Source organism: Canis lupus, chromosome 35, assembly GCF_003254725.2.
Source record: "Canis lupus dingo isolate Sandy chromosome 35, ASM325472v2, whole genome shotgun sequence".
In the NCBI taxonomy this organism is placed as follows: Eukaryota; Metazoa; Chordata; class Mammalia; order Carnivora; family Canidae; genus Canis; species Canis lupus.
Genome location: NC_064277.1, coordinates 10723687 through 10747138, shown reverse-complemented (window position 1 = coordinate 10747138; position 23452 = coordinate 10723687). Strand labels below are relative to the sequence as shown.

The 23452-nt window shown below is 37.2% G+C and overlaps 1 protein-coding gene and 1 long non-coding RNA gene across 5 annotated transcripts in view; one reads left to right on the top strand and one right to left on the bottom strand.

The window, feature by feature from the left end:
* The window catches only part of SYCP2L (synaptonemal complex protein 2 like), a 102135-nt gene that overhangs the window by 19810 nt on the left and 58873 nt on the right, over positions 1–23452 (bottom strand). For 3 of the 4 annotated variants that reach the window (XR_007408411.1, XM_025444539.3, XM_049105981.1), the window contains 7 exons: positions 21995–22043; positions 19688–19835; positions 18761–18810; positions 16470–16572; positions 15421–15494; positions 15207–15276; positions 1017–1118 (listed from right to left, as the gene is read on the bottom strand). Coding sequence is in view for 3 of the 4 variants with exons in the window: in XM_025444539.3 (XP_025300324.2) it covers positions 1017–1118; positions 15207–15276; positions 15421–15494; positions 16470–16572; positions 18761–18810; positions 19688–19835; positions 21995–22043 (596 nt within the window). In the remaining variant the exon portion in view is untranslated. The remainder of the gene's footprint in view (positions 1–1016; positions 1119–15206; positions 15277–15420; positions 15495–16469; positions 16573–18760; positions 18811–19687; positions 19836–21994; positions 22044–23452) is intronic. The other variant, XM_025444554.3, reaches the window with a different exon arrangement.
* Positions 31–22276, top strand: LOC112658407 (uncharacterized). Its single transcript, XR_003135671.3, has 5 exons — positions 31–196; positions 15189–15300; positions 15848–15934; positions 16458–16540; positions 22155–22276. It is a non-coding gene; the product is annotated as an uncharacterized LOC112658407 (long non-coding RNA).

Here is a 23452-nt window from a genome sequence, read left to right as displayed (position 1 = left end):
TAAAGCTAACACGGTGCTCAAAGTAGATGTGCTCAGGCCATCAGCTGCCCAGAGGATGGAGAGTCAGTCAGAGGCACAGGTACGATCCATGGTAGTAGCCTCAGTGGAGCCTGACTCTGGCCTACAAGGCCCACCTGAAGCATCAAGTCCTCACGGTGAGCACCTCATGCTGCTTCCCATCAAAACTCACTCTCTGGTAAGTGCTCATTTCATCCTAACTTTCCCAGAACTTTAAATTGGAGCACCTGCTATTATGTCTAAGCAGCAGCCTGAAGGAGGTGTTGCAGGAGGTTTTAATGAGGACGTGATGGGAAGGACATTTCTATGGGGGTAACATTGGTATCATGGCCTCTGGGTGCCCAGCATTTTATGAGGGCCCATGAGGGCTCTGATACTATTCTAAGAGATTTGTAGGTATTGACTTATTTAATCCTCACAAAACCATGTGAAGTAGGCACTATTGTTGTGCTTATTGAACAGAGGGAGCAAATAAGTTGTGCAAGCTCACACCAACAGTGCCAGGATTAGAACCCAGGCTGACTGGTTCTTAACCACCAACTGCTAGTACCCCTGGGCTTCCCAATTTGACCTCTTGGGGCTTCCCATTTTGAAACAGAGTAACATCATTTAGCAGAAGGCCAACCCCACATATGCAGATGCTTTGGATCATTCTCCTTCCTTGGTATAGAGTAGATCTTTCTTACAAAAACTTGGTCAATAACTACCAACCCAAGCAGAGATCTAGAAGTTTGAGAACCTGAGGCCCTGAAAATTGTCATAAAGCGGAGTGAAGAGGCAAAATCAAAATGCTAGAAGGACACGGTGCTTGTTTGCTATTATCTATAATTTGTGCAACAATTTTCTTGGCTTTGAAAGGACAAAATGCTTAGCTTTTAGGGTTCTGCAACTCCTCTGATCTTCAAACCGTAACCCCCTTGGAGTGTGTGCTGGGACATTCAGTGCTTACAGATTTATCACAGTCCTGCTTGAATAGCTGGTTGGGCACATAATGTTACCTGCTACATCTGTCTCTTCTGTCACTGAACAGAGAGGCTCTGGAGCAGACCCTTCTTCCAATTTTGACTGTTTTGACTTAGCAAAGCTGCCATCTGATAGGTCTGAAAGCAAGCACAGCACAATAACCACACACACGTTCCTCTTGTCCCAATTTTATCTTGTCCTCTTTCCACCAGTTAATACCTAACTTTGATAAGTAGCAAGCAAAACTTGTTCCCGGTTACTAAGGACTTATCAGTTGGCATGCAAAGAACAGCCCGAGTATCAAAGCACGAAGTCTGCTGATGCCTGAAAGAGGACACAGGGGAACGGGCATCCCTTTGATGAGCTCTGTAACATTTGGAATGATCTGCTTAGCAAAGTACAGATGGACTCAAACAAAACAGTAGTGGATATAGCATCAACACTGCTAGGGCTCAGGCTAAATGGCAAGGGAAAAAGGTATCTGAGTAGATGGGAAGCTCAGGAGATCACCCCGCAAGGCGCGTCACCTGCTGGCGACACTAGAGCTTTAGTGCTGTACTGAGGGCTGCCTTATAAATGAAGTCATGCTGGCTCCTCACTAGCTAAACTTTGAGACCTCAGTTTATGAGATTTTAAATATAGATCCTCTTTCAATTTGGCATTTACTAAATATTTTCTATTGATGTTCACTTTTATCCCAAACATGTCCTTGTTCCTATGTGAGCCCCCCGCCAAACTTATCAATGGCACCACCATTGTCAATAGAGGCCTCGAATTAGGCCCAACTCCTGCTTTTCCTTACCATCCTCCCATCTCTCTTCCATCACCAAAGGCCAAGGTCCTGCATACAGAATGAATTCATCCCTCTTTCTGCATTCCTATGTCACGACCCCGTCCAAGCCCATCCTCCCTGGAGGACCTCACCAGTCCTATGCCTTCAACTGTGTTAACTCCCAAATTTCTCTCTTCCCTTTATTAAGCAGCAAATTTGTGTTTCCAACTGCTTAGCCAACAACCCCATCTCAAAACATACTCTATTCTATCCTTCTCCACCCAAACCACTCTTTCTTCCCCACCATACACTTAACCCCTACATATACACCTAGCTGTGAAGTCATCTGGCTTTGCCCCTTCTCTTATTTAATAAATATTTAATATTTATAATTATTTATAATTATTAATATTAATATAAATATTTAATATTTATTAAATAAATGCTACACAATATCCAAGTTCCTATGAAAGAAAATTATAAACCAAGGTGTTCCCAAGACAGCAACATAGGAAGACCCTGAATTCACCTCCTTCATAGACACACACATCTATAGAGCAATTAAAGAATGGAGGGCATGGCAAAGGAGAGAGAGACCACATAGAGAACAGCAAGAGAGAGGGAGACATGGTACTGAAGGGGACCCCAGCCCCCACACTGTGAACTGCAGTGGGGAAGGATAGTCCTAAGGAACAGGGAGCAGATTTGTCTGCCCGGGGCAAAGAATAAAGGCTGTGGTTTAAAAGGGCAACTAGGATAAAAAAGATCAAGCCCTAGGACCCTGCCAAACAGTGGGGTAGCTACTAGAACTCACTCTGGATCAGAGGGGCTGGTGAGGACTGTGGTTTATGTTCATCCTCTACCTTAATAGCACAGAGGGAATGTGGCTGCCATAGCTGACCTACTTCTATACCAGCCCCAGCCATCCTACCAAAAGGGAGCCAGTGCAGCACATACCACGACACCCCTGGCCAGCAGTCACTATGGCTCCAGCTATCTCATCAAGACACAAAACATCCCAGAACGCTTTAGGCCTGAATCACTTCACCTCTAGACAATTTGCCAGGGGCACCCCCGCAACGCCTCCCTCTGCACAGAGTGCCCTTGAACCCTCTAGGACCATCCCTCCTTTGGCTCCAGACTACCCCCTGCATGGAGCATCCCAGGACACCCCAGCTTGCACCTACTTCAGTTTTAACCATCCTACTAGCATGCCCTCTACTTAGAAGGTTCAGGGATGTAGAGAAAAGGGAATCCTCTTGCACTATTGTGGGAATGCAAACGGGTGCAGTCACTGTGGACAACAGTATGAGGGTTCCTCAAAAAGTTAAAATCAGAACTACCCGGGGTGTTTAAAAAACAAAAAATACAAAAAATACAAAAAAAAAAATTCAAAGGGATACATGAACCCCCATGTGTTCAGCAGCATTATTTACAATAGCCAAATTATGGAAGCAACCCAACGGTCCATCAATAAATGAATGGATAAAGATGTGGTGTGTATACACAATGGAATAATATTGAGCCATAAAAAGAATGAAATCTTGCCATTTGCAACAACATTGATGGAACTAGAAAATATAAAGCTAAGCAAAATAAGTCAGAGAAAGACAAATACCATATGATATCACTCATATGTAGAATTTAAGAAACAAATGAGCAAAGGAAAAAAAGAAAGACAAACCAAGAAACAGACTCTTAACTCTAGAGAACAAACTCATGGTTACCGGAGGGGAGGTAAGTGAAACAGATCAAAGAGATTACACATACACTTAATCTTGTTGAGCACAGAGAAATACATAGAAGTGTTGAATCACTATATTGTACACCTAAACCTAATATAACACTGTATGTTAACTACACTGGAACTAAAATAAAAAATAAAAGCAACAGAAAAAGAAATTCCCACATAGAAGGGAACCTCCGTAAGTTTATATTTGGCATATATCACAAAGTGTTATAAATATAATTATTTTATGTTATATATCAGCAGATGCCTCATCAGAAATTTTGCAGGCTGAGAAAAAATGGAAAAAATACACACACACACACACACATATATATAAAATGCTGGGAGAAAACAATTGCTAACCATGAATATTTGAACTGGAAAAGTTGCACTATAGAAATGAAGGAGAGGTAAAGACTTTCTCAAACAAATAAAAGCTGAGGGAGTTTATCATCACAAGACCTTCCTTATAAGAAATGCTAAAAGTAGTTTATCAAGGGAAAATAAAAGGGTGCCAATTAGTAACATGAGAACGTAGGAAATATAAGTCACACCAATGAGCACACAGTTAATATCAGGATACTGTAATGTGGCGGTGTGTTAATTACTTGACTCTAGTATAAAGGATGCAAATATTGAAAATAATTATACCTATAATAATTTGGTAAATGTATGCCCAATATAAACAGAGGTACTTGTGATGACAAAAACATAAAATTTGGGGGAAGAAAAGGGTGGAGTTTTGTATGCAAAAATTCCATCATTTTGAAATAGATTATTAGATATCTAAGACATTATATGTAGTCTTGGTAGTCACAAGCAAAACCTACACAAAAGTCACAAAGCAAAACCTACACAAAAGATACACAAAGGGTAAAAGGTATAAAAATATACCATGGTGAAAAATCACCAATTCACAAAAGAGAGGAATAGATTAACAAAGGTACTATAAAACAGCCAGAAAGTAATAAAATGACATTAGTTATTCCTAACCAATCAATGACTACTTTAAGTGTTAGTGGACTGACCAATTAAAAGAGGGCAAGGCCCAAATAGACATTTTTCCACAATTGGTCAACAGACACATGAAAGGACATTCAACATCACTTATCAGGGAAATGAAAATCAAAACCGCAATGAGATATCACCTCACACCTGTCAGACTGGCTAAAATTAAGAAGGTAAGAAACAACAAGTGTTGGTGAGAATGTGGCAAAAAGGAACCCTCACGTACTGCTGCTGAGAATGTAAACTGGTACAGCCACTGTAGATAACAGTATGGAGGTTGCTCAAAAAATTAAAAATAGAAATACCATATAGGGGCACCTGAGTGGCTCATTCGGTTAAGCATCTGACTTTGGCTCAGGTCATGATCTCAGGGTCCTGGGACTGAGCCCCATGTCAGACTCCTCACTCAGCAGGGAGTCTGTTTCTCCTTCTGCTCCTCTCTCTCCCCCTGCTCAAAGTCTCTCACTTCCTCAAATAAATAAAAGAAATCTTTTAAAATGCTGTATGATCCAGTAATTCCACTACTGGGGAGGATTTACCCAAGGAAAATGAAAACACTAACTCAATAAGATCTATACACCCCTATGTTTATTATAGCATTATTTACAACAGCCAAGACTTGGAGGCAACCTGAGTGTCCATCAATAGATGAATGGATAAGGAGGATGTGGTGTATACACACACACACACGCATGCACACACACATATATTATGCAGCCATAAAAAAGGATGAGATCATGCCATTTGAGACAACATAAATGGGCCTAGAGGGTATTATGCTAAGTGAAATAAGTCAGACTGAGAAAGACAAATGCCATATTATTCCACTTACAAATGGGATCTAAAAAAAATGAACAAACAAAAAGTAGAATCAGAACTATAAATACAGAGAACAAATTGATGGTGGCCAGAGGAGAGGAGAGTGAAGGGGCTGGACAAAATGGGTAAAGAAGAATGGAAGATATAGGTCTCCAATCATGGAACAAATAAGTCACAGGAATAAAAAGCAAAGCATAAGGAATTCAGTCAACGATATTGTAATAGCTCTGTATGGTGACAGATGGTAACCGTACTTGCAATGAACATAGCATAATATATAAGCTCGTCAAATCACTAAGTTGTATGCCTAAAACTAATGTAATATTGTATGCCAAGTATACTCAAAATTTTTTTGAATTAAATTAAGTGCAAGAGGATTGAATTCTTCAATCAAAAGGAATAAAGTAGCTGAGTGGATTAAAAAAAAAGACCTAATTATATGCTACCCACAAGAGATTTAGTTCACTTTAAGGATGTGCATAGGCTAGGGACACCTGGGTGGCTCAGCGGTTGAGCGTCTGCCTTTGGCTCAGGGTGTGATACTAGTCCAGGATCAAGTCCCGCATCAGGCTTCCTTTAAGGAGCCTGCTTCTCCCTCTATGTCTCTGTCTTTCTCTCTGTCTCTCATGAATAAGTAAATAAAATCTTTAAGAAAAGAAAAAGGATGTGCTCAAAGAGAAGGAAAAAATATTCCATCAAATAGAAACTAAAAGAAAACAGAGATAGCTTATACTTACATCAGACAAAATAGACTTTAAGTCAAAAGTAGTAATAAGAGACTAAGACAATCACTGGATAATGATAAAGGGATCAATTCATCAAGAGGATATAGAAACAGTAAATATAAATGTATCCAATGTCAGATAAATATATTAAGGAAATACTAACCCATGGGAAGGGATAAACATACTATGAATTAATAGTAGTAGACCTTGATACCACACTTTCAACAATGGATAAATTATACAGACAGAAAATCAATAAGAAAACACTGGACTTGATTTTACTTTACACCAAATAGACCTAACAGACACATACAGATTCAACAGCAGAATAGCAATTCTTTTTAAGTACATGTGGAATATTTTCTAGGATACACCACATGTTGGGTCACAAAACAAGTCCCAGGAAATTTAAGAAGATTGAAATAATACAAAATATGATCTGAAAATAGAAATACCAGGAAGAAACTGGAAAGTTCACAAATATGTGGAGATTAAGCAGCACATTCCTGAACATTTGTGTCAAAAAGGAAATCAAAAGGAAAATCAAAAAATATGTTGACACAAAGGAAAACAGAAACAATCTACAAAAACTGGAGCTCAGTAAAACTAAGTACTGAGAGAAATTTCTAGCTATAAATGCCTACATTAAGGGAAAAAAATCCAAATAAACCACCTAACCTTACATCTTAAAACTAGAAAAAGAAGACCAAACTAAGCCTTATTTGCAGAAGGAAAGAAAGATCAGATCAGAAATAAATAAAATAGAGACCAGAAAAAAAAAATCAATGAAACTAAGAACTGTTTTTGTTTGTTTGTTTGTTTGTTTGTTTGTTTTTGGAAAAAGATAAAGTTGACAAACTTTTAGCTAGACTAAGGGAAAAAAAAGACTCAAAATAAGAAATAAGAGACATTACAACTGATACCACAGAAATATAAAGGATTATAGGTGGCTACTGTGAATAGTTATACACCAAAAAAACTGGATACTTAGAAGAAATGGACAAATTCTTAGAAACATACAACCTACTAAGACTGAATCATGAATAGAAAATTTGATAGACTAGTAATGAGGAAATCAAATCAGTGAATTCTACCAAGAATTTAAAGAATTTACACCAATCCTTCTCAAACATCCAAAAACTGAATAAAAGTAAATATTCTCAAATCATTTGATGAGGCCATTATTACTCTGATACCAAACCAGATACTACAAAAACAAACAAACAAAAAAACTACAAGCCAATATACCTGATAAATATAGATGCAAAATTTCTCAACAAAAGACTAGCAAACAGAATCCAACAGCACATTAAAAGGATCATACACCACAATCAAGTGGGATTTATCCCTGGGAAGCAAGGAGGGCTCAACACCCACAAATCAATAAATGTGATAAACCGCATTAATAGAATGAAAGATTAAAATCATATGATCATTTCAATAAATGCAAAAAACCCCACATTTAACAAAATTCAACATCTTTTCATGAAAAAAAAAAAGCTCAGCAAATTGAGAATAGAGGGAATGTACCTCAATATAATGAAGACCAGATATGACAGGCCCACAGCTAATGTCATACTCAATGGTGAAAATTTAGTTTTTCTCTAATATCAGGAGCAAGACAAGGGTGCCCACTCCTACTACTCCTATTTAAGATAGTACTAGGAATTCTAGCCAGAGCAATTAAATAAGAAAAAAAAAAGAGGTTATCCAAATTGGAAAGGAGAAATAAAATTGTCTCTTTGTAGGCTATATGATTTTATATAGAGAAAATTGCAATAGCATCAAAACCAATAATATACTTAGGAATAAAATTAACCAACAAGTTGAAATATCTATACATTAAAAACTGTAAGACACTGATGAAAGAAACTGAATACACAAATAACTGGAAAGATATCTCATGTTTATGGATCAGAAGGATGAGTATTAAGATATGCATGCTACCCAAAGCCATCTATGGACTCAATACAATACCTATAAAATAAATTCCAAAAGCATTATGGATCCCAAAAGACCTAGAATAGCAGAAGAAATTCTGAGAGAAGAACAAAGCTGGAGACATCACATATCTAGATTTCAACCCATACTACAATGCTATAATAATCAAAGCAGTATGGTATTATGCAATGGAATATTATTCAGTCCATAAAAGAGAATGAAATCTTGCTATTTCTAACAGAGATGGATCTAGAGAACACAATGCTAAATGAAATAAGTCTATCAGAGACAGACAAATACCATATGATTGGACTCATGTGGAATTTAAGAAATAAAACAAATGAGCAAAGGGGGGAAAAGAGAGGCAAACCAAGAAACAGACTCTTAACTCTAGAGAATAAACTTATGGATGGATGAGGGGATGGGTAAAATAGGTGATGGGGACTAAGGAGGGCACTTACATGATGAGCACTGGATGACGTATGGAACTGTTGAATCACTATATTGCACACTTGAAATTGATATAACACTGTGTGTTAACTATACTGGAATTTAAAAAATAATAAAAAGGACTTTTAAAAAGATTTATTTTTAGAGAGAGAAGGGGGAAGGGCATAGGGAAAAGGAGAGAGAGAGTCCCAAGTAGATGCCACACTGAGCAGGAGGCAGGGCTCCATTTAATAACACTGAGATGACAACCTGAACCAAAACCAGGAGTCAGATACCAACTGACTATACCACCCAGTGCCCCTAATAAAAAGTTTTTAAAAAACTGTATGAAAAAAAAAAAACAAAACTGTATGGTAGTGGCACCTAGGTGGCTCTGTCAGTAAAGCCTCCGACTCTTGATTTTGATTCATGTCATGATCTCAGGGTCATGAGATCCAGCCCTGCCTCTAGCTCCATACTGAGCAAGGAGTCTGCTTTTCTTCTCCCACTTCCTCAGCCTCTCACCCACTCACACATGTGCATGCTCTCTCTACACAATCTTTTTAAAAAACTGTATAGTATTGGCAAGAAAATAATCACATAAACCAATAGAGCAGAATCAAGGGCTCAGAAACAAACTCTTGTATATTCAGTCAACTAATATTTGACAAAGGGAGCCAAGAATACTTAGTGGATAGAGTCTCTTCCATAAACGATGAGAAAACTGAATAGCACCACCTATACTGGACAAAATAGACCTTAAAATAAAGATTGTAACGAGAGAAAAACAAGAATACTATATAAAGGGGACAATCCAATAAGAAGACATAACAACTGTAAATATTTATGCACTCAACGTGGGAGTACCCAAATACTTAAAGCAGTTAATAACAAACATAAAGGAACTGATAGTAATACAATTAATTACAGCAAGGGAATTTAACACCCCATTTACATTAATGGACAGATCATCCAAACAGAAATCAAAAGGAAACAATGGTTTTGAATGACACATAGGACCAGCTAAATTTAATAGATATATTCAGAACATTTTATCCTAAAACAGCAGAATACATATTCTTTTTCAAGTGCTCATGGATGGGCAGCCCAGGTGGCCCAGCGGTTTAGCGCCGCCTTCGGCCCAGGGCCTGATCCTGGAGACCTGGGATCAAGTCCCATGTCAGGCTCCCTGCATGGAGTCTGCTTCTCCCTCTTCCTGTGTCTCTGCCTCTCTGTGTCTCTCATGAATAAATAAATAAAATCTTAAAAAAAATTAAGTGCCCATGGAACATTCTTTGGAACTGATCACCTATTAGGCCACAAAATAACTCAATAAATTTAAAAAGATCCAAGTCATACTATACATCTTTTCTGGACACAGTGCTATGAAACTAAAGACCAACTATAAGAAAAAATCTGCAAGAAGCACCTGGGTGGCTCAGTCAGTTAAGTGTCCAACTCTTTTTTTTTGTTTTGTTTTGTTTTAGGATTTTATTTATTCATTTGAGAGACAGAACATGAGCAGGGAAAGGAGCAGAAGGAAAGGGAGAAGCAGACTCCCCATTGAGCAGGGAGCCTGATGTGGAGCTCGATCATAGGACCTGGGATCATGACCTGAGCTGAAGGCAGAAGCTTAACCAACTGAGTCACCCAGGCACCACATGTCCAACTCTTGATTTCAGCTCAGGTCAGGATCTCTTGGTTGTGGGATAGGGCCCCATGTTGGGCTTCACACTTAGTGGGGAGTCTGCTTGAGATTCTCTCTCTCTTCTCTCCCTCTGCCCCTCCCCCCACTTGTGCTCTCTAAAAATAAATCTTAGAAAAAAATCTGCAAGAGCACAAATATGTGGAGGTTAAATAACATGCTACTAAGTAATGAATGGATCAAACAAGAAATCAAAGAGCAAATCAAAAAATACATGGAGACAAATGAAAATGAAAACCATGGTACGAAACCTTTGGGATGCAGCAAAAGTGGCTCTCTGTGGGAAGTTTATAGCAATACAGGGCTATCTCAGGACGAAAAATGTAAAATAAACATTCTTACTTTATACCTAAGGGAGTTAGAGAAAGAACAAACACAACCCAAATCAGTAGAAGGAAGGAAATAATAAAGATTAGAGCAAAAATACACAAAATGGAAACTAATAAAAAAAAATTGAACAGATCAATGAAACCAGGAGCCGGCTCTTTGAAAAGATCAACAAAATTGATAAATTTCTAGCCAGACTTTGCATGGGGAGAGAGGGAGAGGATTCAAACAAAATCAAAAAGAGGAAAAATAACTGATCCCACAGAAATACAAGGATAAGAGAATATTATGAAAAATTATATGCTAACAAACTGGACAATCTAGAAGAAATAGATAAATTCCTAGAAATATATTAACTTCCTAAAATGGAATCAGGAAGAACTAGAAAAGTGGAACATACTGATTACCAGCAATGAGATTGAATCAATAGTAAAAAAAAACTCCAAACAAACAAAAGTCCAGGACCAGATAACTTCACAGGTAAATTTTACCAAACATTTAAAGAAGAGTTAATATCTACTCTTCTGAAACTATACCAAAAATTAGGAAAGAAAACCTTACAAACTCATTCTATGAGGCAAGCATTACCATGATACTAAAACAAGATAAAGACACTTAAAAAGAGAGAACTACAGGCCAGTGTCTCTGATGAACATAGATGCAAAAATTCTCAATAAAATATTAGCAAACCAAATCCAATAATACATTTAAAAAAATCATTCACCATGATCAGGCTTTATTTCCAAGATACAAGGGTGGTTCAATATTTGCAAATCAACCAACTTGATACAACACAGTAGTAAGAGCAAGAATAAAAAAAAGTATGATCATTTAAATTGATGAAGAAAAAAAGAGAAAAAAATAAATTGATGAAGAAGCATTTGGCAAAGTGCTTTTCATGATAAAATTTTATCATTTTCATGATAAAATCCCTCAACAAAGTAGATTTGTATAGAACCTACCTCAATTAATGAAGGCCTTATGTGAAAAACCCCCAGCTAACATCAAATTCAATAGGGAAAAAACAGAGCTTTTCCCCTAAGGTCAGGACCAATGCAAGAATATCCATTCTCACCATTTTTCTCAACCTAGTACTAGAAGTCCTGGACACAGCAATCCGACAAGTAAAAGGAATAAAAAACATCCAAATTGATAAGGAAGAAAAATACTCTCACTGTTTGCAGATGACATGATACTATTTATACAGAAAACCCTAAAGATGCCACCATAAAAACTACTAGAACTGATAAATAAATTCAGTAAGATCTCGGGATACAAAAATCATTGAATGGAAGGAAGTCCATTGCATTTCTACACACTAATAATGAAGCAGCAGAAAAAGAAATTAAAAAAAAAAACAATCTCACTTACAATTGCACCAAAAATAATAAGATACCTAGGAATAAGCCTAACCAAAGCAGTGAGAAATCTATAGTCTGAAAATTATTAAACACTGATGAAGGAAACTGAAAACAACACAAAGAAATGGGATAACATCCCCTGCTCAAGGATAGGAATATTATTAAAATGTCTATACAACCCAAAGCAATCTTCACATTTAGTGAAGTCCTTATTAATATCCTAGCAGTATTTTTCACAGAACTAGAACAAACCACCCTAAAATTTGTATGAAACTAGAAAAGATAGCAAATAACCAAAGCAATTTTGAATAAGAAGAGCAAAGCTGGAGGTATCACAATTCCAGACGTCAAGTTATATCATAAGGCCGAGTGATCTGTATGGTTTGGGACTGGTATAAAAATGGATACTACATATCAATGGAACAGAAAACCCAAAAATAAACCCATAATTATAAGGTCAATTAATCTTCAACATAGCAGGAAAGAAAATCCAATGGGAAAAAGTCTCTTAAACAAATGGTGTTTGGGGAAAAAAGGACAGCTATATGCAGAAGAATGAAATTAGACCACTTTCTTTCACCATACACAAAAATAAATTCAAAATGTATAAATTCAAAGACCTAATGTGAGACCTGAAACCATAAAATTCCTAGAAAAGAGCCCAGGCAGTAATGTGTCTGACACTGGCCAAAACAACATTTTTTTTCTTTTCTTTCTTTCTTTTTCTTTTTTTTAACATTTTTTCTAAATATTTTTCCTGATGCAAGGGAAATGAAAGCAAAAAATAAGCTAGTGAGACGATACCAAAATAAAAAGCATTTGTACAGCACAAGAAACCATCAATGTAATGTAAGGCAACTTTCTGAATGAGAGAAGATATTTGGTTTTTTAATTTAAATTCAACTAGCCAAAATATAGTACATCCTTAGTTTCAGATGTAGTTTTCAATAATTCATCAGTTGCATATAACACCCAGTGCTCATCACATCACGTGCCCTCCCATAATGCCTGCCACCCCGTTACCCGTCCCCCCACCTCCCTTCAGCAACCCTCAGTTTGTTGCCTATGACTAAGAGTCTCTATGCTTGGTCTCCCTCTCTAACTTTTCCCCATTCAGTTTCCCCTTCTTCCTTTATGGTCCTCTGTGCTGTTTTTTATATTCTGCGTATGAGTGAAACCATATGATAAATGTCTTTCTCCAGCTGACTTATTTCACTCAGCATAATACCCTCCAGTTCCAGCCACATCGATGTATATGGTGGATATTCGTCTTTTCTGATGGCTGGGTAATATTCCATCGTATATACAGACCACATCCTCTTAATCCATTCATCTGTTGAAGGACATCTTGGCTCCTCCCACAGTTTGACTATTGTGGAAATTGCTGCTATGGACATTGGGGTGCAGGTGCCCCCTCATTTCACTGCAGCTGTTGCTTTTCTTTACAATTCATTCTTTGTTTGCAGCCCTAAATAATATGCATTTCAGTTTTATTTCAGTGTATAATGCAAACAAGTGACATCATACCGTGTAAATTTTGTGTGGCCTGCTTCTGTTCAGAATCATTTGTAAAATCTATTTATGCTGAGGGATGTAGGTGAAATAGATTTATTTTAATCACAGCATATTCAGTTATATGAATGGACCATATTTTATCTGTTCTAAGGCTGTGGGAAATTTGGATTGTTTGCAGTTTGGGATGTTATAAATAATGCCACTATGCAGAATGATTTACATTTCCCTGTCCATATGTGAAAAGTGTTCCCTAGATATATTCTTAAGAACAGAATTGCTAGGCTACAGAGTTTATGTATCTTTAACAGTTTTAGATGTGCCAAATTGTTTTTCCAAACCGGTTGTATCAATTTACTTTCCCATTAGCTGTATGTAAGAGTCCTGTTGCTTCACATTCTCAAACACTCGGGATTTTAAAATTTCTGTGTGTGTGTGTGTGTGTGTGTGTGTGTGTGTGTGTGTGTAGACGTTGAAGTTTTAATTTGAATATCCCTGATTAAGGTTAAGAATCATTTTTACATGTTAGCCATTTGAATCTCCTCTTTTGTGTAGTATCTAAAACATCTTTCCCATTTGTCTGGAGGATTCTTTTTACATCAGTTCCTAGGAACTCTTCATATATCCAGGACTTGGTTATAGGTCTTGTAAATGTCTTCTTCCACTGTATGGTTTGTACCTCTCTTTGTATGATGCTCTCAGTGTATGTCTTTATGGCTGATTTTTAAATAAAGTTTTTAATTTTAATAAATTCTAATTTATTCATCTTTTCTCTGTGGCTAGCACTTTTTGATCTTGAGAAATTCTTCGCTACCAAAAGTCAAAGATATTCTCACGTAATATTTCCTATATCATATATATTTACTGTGGTACATTTCTGAGTACCACTAGAGGTAAGTGCCACGTGGTATAATATATATTTTCAATTTAAAATATTTTCTATTTTTTGCTTGTACTTTTTTGGCCCAAAGATTACTCAGAAGTATATTTCTTAATTCTCAATAGTAAGGGATTTTTTAAAGCTATGATTCTGTTACTATTTTCTAGATTGATTGCATTGTGGCTAGAGAACATAGTCTGTATCACATAAACCTTTGAAGTTTTGACATGTACTCTGACCCAGTAGAGGTCAATTTTTTAGAGGTAGCTTATGGTCAAAAAGTATAATTCATGATCACTGTAACATCTATATAAAGGTATGTCCATTAGGTCACTTAAAATCAGGTTCATCAAATATTTTATGTTCATTTTTTTCAGTCTGATTGTTCTATCAATTGTTGCATTCCCACCAACAGTGTAAGAGGGTTTCCCTTTCTCTGCATCCTTGCCAACATCTGTTTATTTCCTTAATGTAGAGCTATTTCAATCTTCCTGATATTTCACTTAAAATGTAAAGAGAAAACCAACGGTTCGGGAACATCCTAAAGAGTAGCTAGGTGCTAACACTAATTCACAAACCTGTGAACTGTTGGAAAATCTTACTGTGGTTACCATGAGAAAACAAACTGGGAAGTTTCCATACTTGGCCACGCCATTTTTTTAGAACATTGCTTTATCAACTGCAAGTGACCTACTCACTCAGGGATGGAAAGAGCCTCTGGGCCAGATCTTTAGGAAAGGGCCCCCACTGAGCCCTCCTTTGAGGCCAGAGAGGAGGCAGCCAGTCCCAGACTACATGCTTCTTGAAACAAGACCCTTGTTGTTCCTGAGTGAGCCCCCTGTCCCTCCCCTTGACCTTGACACACTTTTAGAGATGGTAAGCAGATTGTACTGCTCTCTCCAATGCCTGGTGTCCCTATGTAAAGTGATTTTTATCTGCTGCAATTGGAGTAACAGTCCAGCCTACCAAAATCAAATTATTATTTGCTTTCTTCTGCAGAGTTTAGTATTTCCTCACCTCCGTCTTCCAAGTTTTGCAGTTTGTGTTTGAAGCTAGTACTCTTCATCAATGACTCTTGGTCTACAGTCTAAAAAAAAAAAAGGCCATAAAGGTATGTTACAATAAGACACAAAAAGTGCTACATCAACCCAAAAGAAGGAATAAAGCACATCATACAAATAGGATATTAGCTCTGGAAAAACCAGATGAATAACCAACAATTAAATAGTACCTTAGATACATTTTCTTCAACTTCTGAGTGTTCCAAGGAAGACAGATCGCTCAGTGGGTGGGGACTTTGAAGTTCTAGGCGTTAGAACAGATTCCAGAGAATAAACATGCGAAGAAGCAATTTCAGATAATAATGTTCTATCACTCTCTATGTTAAATCTTACCATCAAAAAAAAGATACTAAAAAAAAAAAAAAAAAGTCCCTTTGTATCTTTCAGGGCATGTGTGGTTACTAGGTTTGTAGATCTGTAGGTAAAATGAAGAGCCTCAACTAAATCAGCACTTTTCATAGCTTCCCAGTTGGCTCCCAACATACGGACAAGGTTCCTACCACCTTAAGCTTGTGACCCTTCCTTCTTCTCTCTCATAGTTCTACCTCTTGCTGTCTACTGCCACATTTTCTCTTTTCCTTACTCCTTTTCTTCCAGTGGCAGCCACGCTAAGAAGTGGTCCGTCACCTGCTTACTGACTGCTACCACGTGCCTGGCAATGTGCACAGCTGCAGAATGATAAAGGTGAACACACCAAAATCCTTAGCCTTACAAAAGACGTGAATAGTTTCAATAAAATGCGATGGAGGTTAAGATACACACCTAACAGGACAAGGGTTGGCAAAATCTGGCCCCTCCAGGCAAAACCAGTCTACCACTTGGTTTTGCAAATAAAGTTTTAATGGAAATGCAGGCATGTGCACTGGTTTACATCTGGGCTGGGACTGAGGTTGCAGAGCTGAATAGTTGAAACAGAAACTATAGAGGTGAAAAAAGCAAAAAAATACCATCTGATACAGCAATAGTTTACCAATCCCTGCTATAAGTCATCATTTGAGTGTTCTTGCTTCTTTAAAAGTGGAAGGAACACGAGCTAATCTCCAATGTTAAAAGCAAAGTTAAAACACAATGTCCTCTATATTTTGTTAATGAGGACATTAAAGGAAAGATCATATATTTATACTTTCTTCAACAGATATTAAAAGAAAAAACTCTTGTTTAGTCCCAATGACTGTTCCTAAAATTTTTTTTCTATGTAAATCAACAGAAAATCACGCACCTGTTTTCTGAACAGAATCTTCAGGAGAATCTCCAGAAACTTCTGGAGGCATGGAGTTACTCTGCTTGGAGGTATCTTTCCATAATGGTGTTAGAGGTTTTACCTAAAATATAGTATTTTATCTATATGTTGGCAAATCGAACTTCAATAAAATATATATATAATAAATAAAATATAGTATTTATAAAAGAGTGTTAATATCCATAACCATTCAAAATAGCTTTCAAAAACTTCCAGTATATTTCTAATATCCTTTCAAGCAGTTTAAGTACTGGATTTGCTCCATTTGAAAATAAACACTAAGACCATGACCCCAAAGTTGGAAGCACATTAATTCGGTTCAATTAATTCAATTATGAATCAATCAATTCACAATTCTAACTCAAAAATAACTCGAAATCAAAGTCCTCAAAGTAGGGCCCCCATACCAGAAGAGAGCATCAGCGACGCCCAGGAACTTGACAGAAATGCAAATTCCAAAGCCGTCTCTTACTTAGTCAGAAACTATGAGGACAGAACCTAGCAGTCTGCATTTAAACAAACCATGTCAGTCATTCTGATGATCACTACAGTTTGAGAACCACTGCTCTAAATCAGGAATTCACAAACTACAGTTCACTGGACTTCTAATAAAGTTTTATTGGAATGCAACACACTCATTCACTTAGTCCATGGCTGCTTTCATGCTACAATGAAAGAGTTGAATAGTCACTGCAGAAAATATTTATGATCTTCTGTGTCTAAAATGTTTACAGTATTTACTATCTGATCCTTTACAGAACAAGTTTGCTGACTTTTTTTTTTTATTATAGTCACAGAGAGAGAGAGAGAGAGAGAGAGAGAGGCAGAGACATAGGCAGAGGGAGAAGCAGGCTCCATGCACCAGGAGCCCGACGTGGGATTTGATCCCGGGTCTCCAGGATCGTGCCCTGGGCCAAAGGCAGGCGCCAAACCGCTGCGCCACCCAGGGATCCCAAGTTTGCTGACTTTTGCCCGATAAATTATTCTCTTATATTCCAACACAGAGGAGTGGATTTTGAAGGCTAATATTTGTACAAAGTCAGCACTGTTCTCACTGAAACATCAACAGACTCCCTGCCAGTTGCACAGCTTAAATGCATGGATTCTCAAAGTTTTGATGTTCCTTTAGTGTTTCCTTGAAGCAAAAGCTGTATTTAAAATTTTCTTCTGATCTATTTCTAACTGATAAATCAGTTTGAACTCTTCGACAAATAGTTAAGTCCTTGTTCTGGCTCACAGGTTTAAACTATAACTATCTTTGTTGGTATGGAACATGACAGCCCCTTAGATTCGCAGAGGGCAGGGAATAGAAGAGGGCAGAGGTAGGGGCAGAAAACTGGGATTAGAGTACTAACCACACTATATTTCTGCATGGGTGAGTAGGGTGATGCCCTCCAAATTCCAGCAGCCACCCCCTTAGAAAACTCATATACCTGGCACTCTATCTGTAAGTCTTTATATATCTCACTTGACAAGGGACAAAAATCAACTGCTGAGAGGGGTGATTCAGCTATTAGAGGAAAATCTGGCTTTGAATTCATCTGGACAACACCCGTGTTCCTATTTTTAACTCAAAAACAAGGATAAGGGATCCCTGGGTGGCGCAGCGGTTTGGCGCCTGCCTTTGGCCCAGGGCGCGATCCTGGATACCTGGGATCGAATCCCACGTCGGGCTCCTGGTGCATGGAGCCTGCTTCTCCCTCTCCCTGTGTCTCTGCCTCTCTCTCTCTCTCTGTGTGTGACTATCATAAATAAATAAAAATTAAAAAAAAAAAAAACAAGGATAACCAAAGTGAATTAAGAAACTTTGAGGATTTATTCAATATTTATATAAGCCCGAAGTCATTTCAACCACTTACAAAATAAAGATTTAAATGTTTAAATCATTAAAAAGCTTTAGAAATAACATGTCAGCAAACTAAAAACTGAGAGACGAATTAAACCAAGAAGTTTATTTTAAGATGTAAATTCAAAGAGCATATATTTACAGGAACGTAGCCCAGATGTGAGCATCATTCATAATAAACCTCTTGCAACAACTTTGGGAACAGTGAAGAAAGATCCGAAGTCTTCAGCTAAGATGCATACTAAATGTTTACAAATCCTTGCAGTTTCTATTGACAGTGATTTATGTACCAGCAAACCACTGGTTTGCTATCCTCATAATCCTTGGAGGAGTTTTTTTTGAGAAGTAAATGAAATTTAACACTAAGCAGATTGACCTGTTTCATTTTAAAGCCATAGAGGACACCCGGATATAATTTACTTACATGGTCTTTCTCATGCTCACTGCCACTGCTGGGAGGGGTAAATAGCAAAACTAAAAAAAAAAAAAAAAAAGAAGTATATTATGGATAAGTTTGCTTCTGAGAAGTGCAAAGACTCATTTCTCCCTCCCCCAATTATACATGTCCGTGCTGGAAGCAATTTCCAAGTCCTGAAGCTTGCTCAACTGTCTAGCTCTTAGGATCCCTTTCTAATTCTCCACCTTGCTCCTGAGCCTCCGCCCTCAGTGTGAATTCTCTGCTTCAGACTCTGCTCTGATCCTCTCCTCATGTCAACTTGTCCTTGGAGCTTTATCTAATTTAGAATGCTTCCCCTTCTGCACATCTTTTTGAGTACTATTCTTTCCCAGAGATTAGCTCAAATCCCACCTGGCTCCTCCTTGAAGCTTTTCCTTGGGATGCCACCTCATGTTAGATTCTCTTACCTGAACTCCCACTCCATTTATCTATTATCTATATATATTTATAGATATATAGATATATGTATATTATCTATAACATCTAAATATTACCTATAGAGGACCACCTGGGTGGCCCAGTGGTTGAGCATCTGCCTTTGGCTCAGGTCATGATGCTGGGGTCCTGGGACTGAGTCCCACATTAGGCTCCCCACAGGGAGCCTGCTTCTCCCTCTGCCTGTGTCTCTGCCTCTCTCTGTATCTCTCATGAATAAATAAAATCTTTAAAAATAAATAAATAAATATATTACCTATATATTTAACAATTATTGGTCAATTCCACTTTCTTTGGTACTGTTTTATGTATGTACATTTTACCTTTTTAATGTAATTGCACCCAGGAAGAGGGATCATATAATCATTTTTTCTTTGGTACCCTCCCTTCCATTGCATAACTGAAAAATACCTGATTTATCTGAAAAATGACTTGAAAGAAGACATGTACCAAACTTACGTCTTACACTATTTCTGGTTCTTGTCTTTTTCCTACTAGAATACGGTTTTAGGGATTTCTTTTTTTGGTTACTGGTCCAAGATCGTTCACTGGTACTAGTACTCGAATCTTGATTACTATCCGAGAAGAGGTGTTTCCTATAATTAAACTTTTACAAGCACAGATTATAAATGTGTGCTATTAAAAAGGTTTTAGCTCTCTTTACATACAACTAAACATATCACTACAAAGTTAGACAAAAGAGAAGTAACTTCTAGAAGCCTGGGCTCTCATATAATAAAAAGGCACAGTAGTAAGGAGAGAGGAGGAAAAAAGAAGAAACAGATATCTTTAGTCAATTCTCAACTAAGTTGCTGTTGTAAAGGATGGTTAAAAAAAGAAGAATTCTTTCTCATCAAATATTGCAACTAAAGAGATCATAGTTATTTGTTCAAAAGCTGATGCAGGGGATCCCTGGATGGCTCAGTGGTTTAGTGCCTGCCTTCAGCCCGGGGTGTGATCCTGGAGGCCCAGGATCAGGTCCCACATCGGGCTCCCTGCATGGAGCCTGCTTCTCCCTCTGCCTGTGTCTCTGCCTCTCTCTCTCTCTCTCTCTCTCTCTCTCTGCCTCTCAGTGAATAAATAAATAAAATCTTTAAAAAAAAAAAAAAAGCCGATGCACCTGACTATCATGTCAACACTGTACCTTTGAAATATTAACCCAAATGACAAAAGAATTTAAAAGATAACTTTTGCAATGACAACCTTGTCTACATTTGAAAGGAGTTAAAATAAAACAAGGGGATCATTTTTATTTAAACCTGAAGTATTCTAAAAAAAAAAAAAAAAAAAAAAAAAAAAAAAAATAAATAAACCTGAAGTATTCTGAAATTAAGACCAGACTACCAAGGTAAATTTAACCTCTTCTGATGGTTTAACTGTACTCTGATTACTTATATATTTTTAAGTTTTTCTGGTTTGGGATTAGTTTTTACAAATGCTGTGACAAATAATGTTTATGCTCAATTTCAATGTGGAATTTGTCTTGATTTTAATTAAAAGAACCCTCTATTTGAACTCTGTTGTGCCCCTCCAGGGGGCCCTGTCCTAAATCATCAATGCCTCAACAGAAACTCCACCATTCAGCTGGTGACAGCTCATTCTCACTTTAAGGCAAGGAGGGTTCTTATGAATACAAATGTATTAAGTGGTGACAGTCTCTCACATAGTCTTCTCAAATATGAAATGCATCAGCTGGAAGAGACACCCTGTGCCTAGAATAGCAAAATGCACAGTCATCTCCCAAGGCCATCACTACATCCAGATGAAAACCAGTACCCTCCTTGTTTATGACAGCATGACCCACAACTTTTAAGGTGGGTCATGGTGAATGATCTACTTTTGAAATGAATTTGTTGTTGAAGACCCAATTACTCCTACTTTAAAATGTTTAGCAGTTCAACATTTTTCTAGAGAATGTCATTTTTAAAGGGTACCTTATAAGTGAGGCCTATTTGCATTTTACATTTATGGTGGGGGAGGAGTTTCGGTGAGCCCTCAGATTTGTTCCACAGTTCAGCCCAAAGTCATGTTAAGAGCAAACATTACTTCATTTTATGCGCACAAGTTAAAAAAACATGCAGCAAGGTTTTGCTCGTTTCTTTGATTTATGTAAAAAGGTATTGAAAGTTATCTACAAAACAAAAATCTAGAGCAGTGGCTCTTAAATTTGGCTGCATATTAGAATCATCAGAAGGGGCTTAAAAAAAAAAAAAGCCTGAGCATCACCCTAGGTCAATTAAGTTGGAATCTTTGGAGGGCGGCACATATCTAGCCTCCAATAGTCTCATCAACTTCCCTGATGTGATTCCAACTCAAGACTGAGCAGCAGAGAGTGAGAACCATTGCTAAAAGCAAGCCAGAAGGAACCGTAACTCATTTAAAACCCATTATCTCAATTTTAAAAAATTCATTTAATGTTCATTAAAAATGCACTGACTATAAACCTAGAATGCCCATAGGAATGAAAAAAAAAAACATATCATTGTCTCAGAGTAAGTAATTTCTTTTCAACTCATTAACGCTTCTGGTTCTATTCAGGATAAATCTCAGGTATGAGAGGGTCTTTAACACGTTTCTTTTTACTTAATCTTTTTTTAACAAAGCAAGAACCAATTTTTCATTTAAAAGTGAAATAATTCCTCTTATAATAACTTTAAGATCAATTTAATTAGAGATAATAAAGACTAGAGCAGTGACAAATTTTAAAGATGACACACACATAATTTAGAAAGTACTGCCTTAAAACAAGAAGAGTAACTTCATTACCAATATCCTTGTTTTTCGTTTTCTCTCACCCTCGGAAGCAGAATCTGTCCTAAAACAAAACAGGTCAAATGAACAGAACTTCACCAACACTACCTTCTCCCTCCCTCATCGTCCAGCCTTAACTTTTTTTTTTTTCCTTTCTGTGCCTTTGTCTGATCAGGAGCCCAGTGAATGGGAAATATCCCATCCTGCCGACAAGGTTCTCTTACAATCAATTTCCAGAGATTCTCTGCCAGACAACAACTGGTAATTTAAAATAAAGCAACCTTTGTTGAGACCTTCTCTAGGTGTGGTAATGTGACAGAGTGGTATTTCCTGCCTGGCTTTTCCTTAAAATCAACAGGGAGAGCTTAACAAGAAAGGTATTCCCACTAATTCGTGAATATTGAGCAATTTTTCATATACCTGTAGGTCTTCGGAGAAATGTCTATTCAAGTCCTTCACTTGGTTTTTAAAATCTGGCTGATTTTTTGGCTGTTGAGTTGTAGGAGTTCCTTAGATACTTTGGACATTCACTTATTACTATATGGTAGGACAGTATTTTTTAAAAGCCCCCAAAGATAACAAGTGTTGGTGAAAATGTGGAGAAATTAGCACGCTTACACATTGTTTATAGAAATATCAAATGGTATAGCCACCATGGAAAAAAATTGCTCAAAAAGAAATTAAAAAGTAGAACTATCAAATTATGCAGCATCCCACTTCACTTCTGGGTATATATCCAAAAGAAGCATTTTTACAATAGCCAAATTATGGAAACCATTTAAATATCCATCAATGCCAAATACAGCATGATTCTACTTATAGGAGAGATCTAAAATAGTCAAACATTGGAAATGGAAAGGTGAGTAAAAGAGGCTGGAGAGAGAAATATAGAGTTGTTCAACATGTATAAAGTTGTTGTTCAACATTTGCAAGATGCAAGATGAGTAAGTTTTAGAGATCCATTGTTTAACATTGTGCCTACAGTTGACAATACCATGTTTGGCACTTAAAAATGTGTTAAGATGATAGAACTCATGTTAAGTGTTCTTGCCATAATGAAAAACAAAAACAAAAATAAATGAAAAGTTAATGCACCCATATATGTGGGCAACCACTTATCTACTTTGTCTCTATGAATTAGTTTGGATTTTCTAGTATTTTATATGAATGGAATCATATAACATGTACTCCTGTTTTTTTGTCAGGCTTCTTTCATTTGGAGATAATTTCATGTTGTATATATCAGTTGTTAATTCGTTTTTATTTTTGAGTAATAGTCCATCATATGGATATACCAAAATCTGTTTATGTGCTCATCTACTGATGGACATTTGGGTTGTTTCCAGTTTGGGATAATTACAAATAAAGCTGTTATAAACATTCATTTGTATGGACACATCTTGTTACTTCTCTTGGGTAGACAGCTGGGATTAGAATAGCCAGGCCAGAAGATATGGGCTTATTTACCATTTT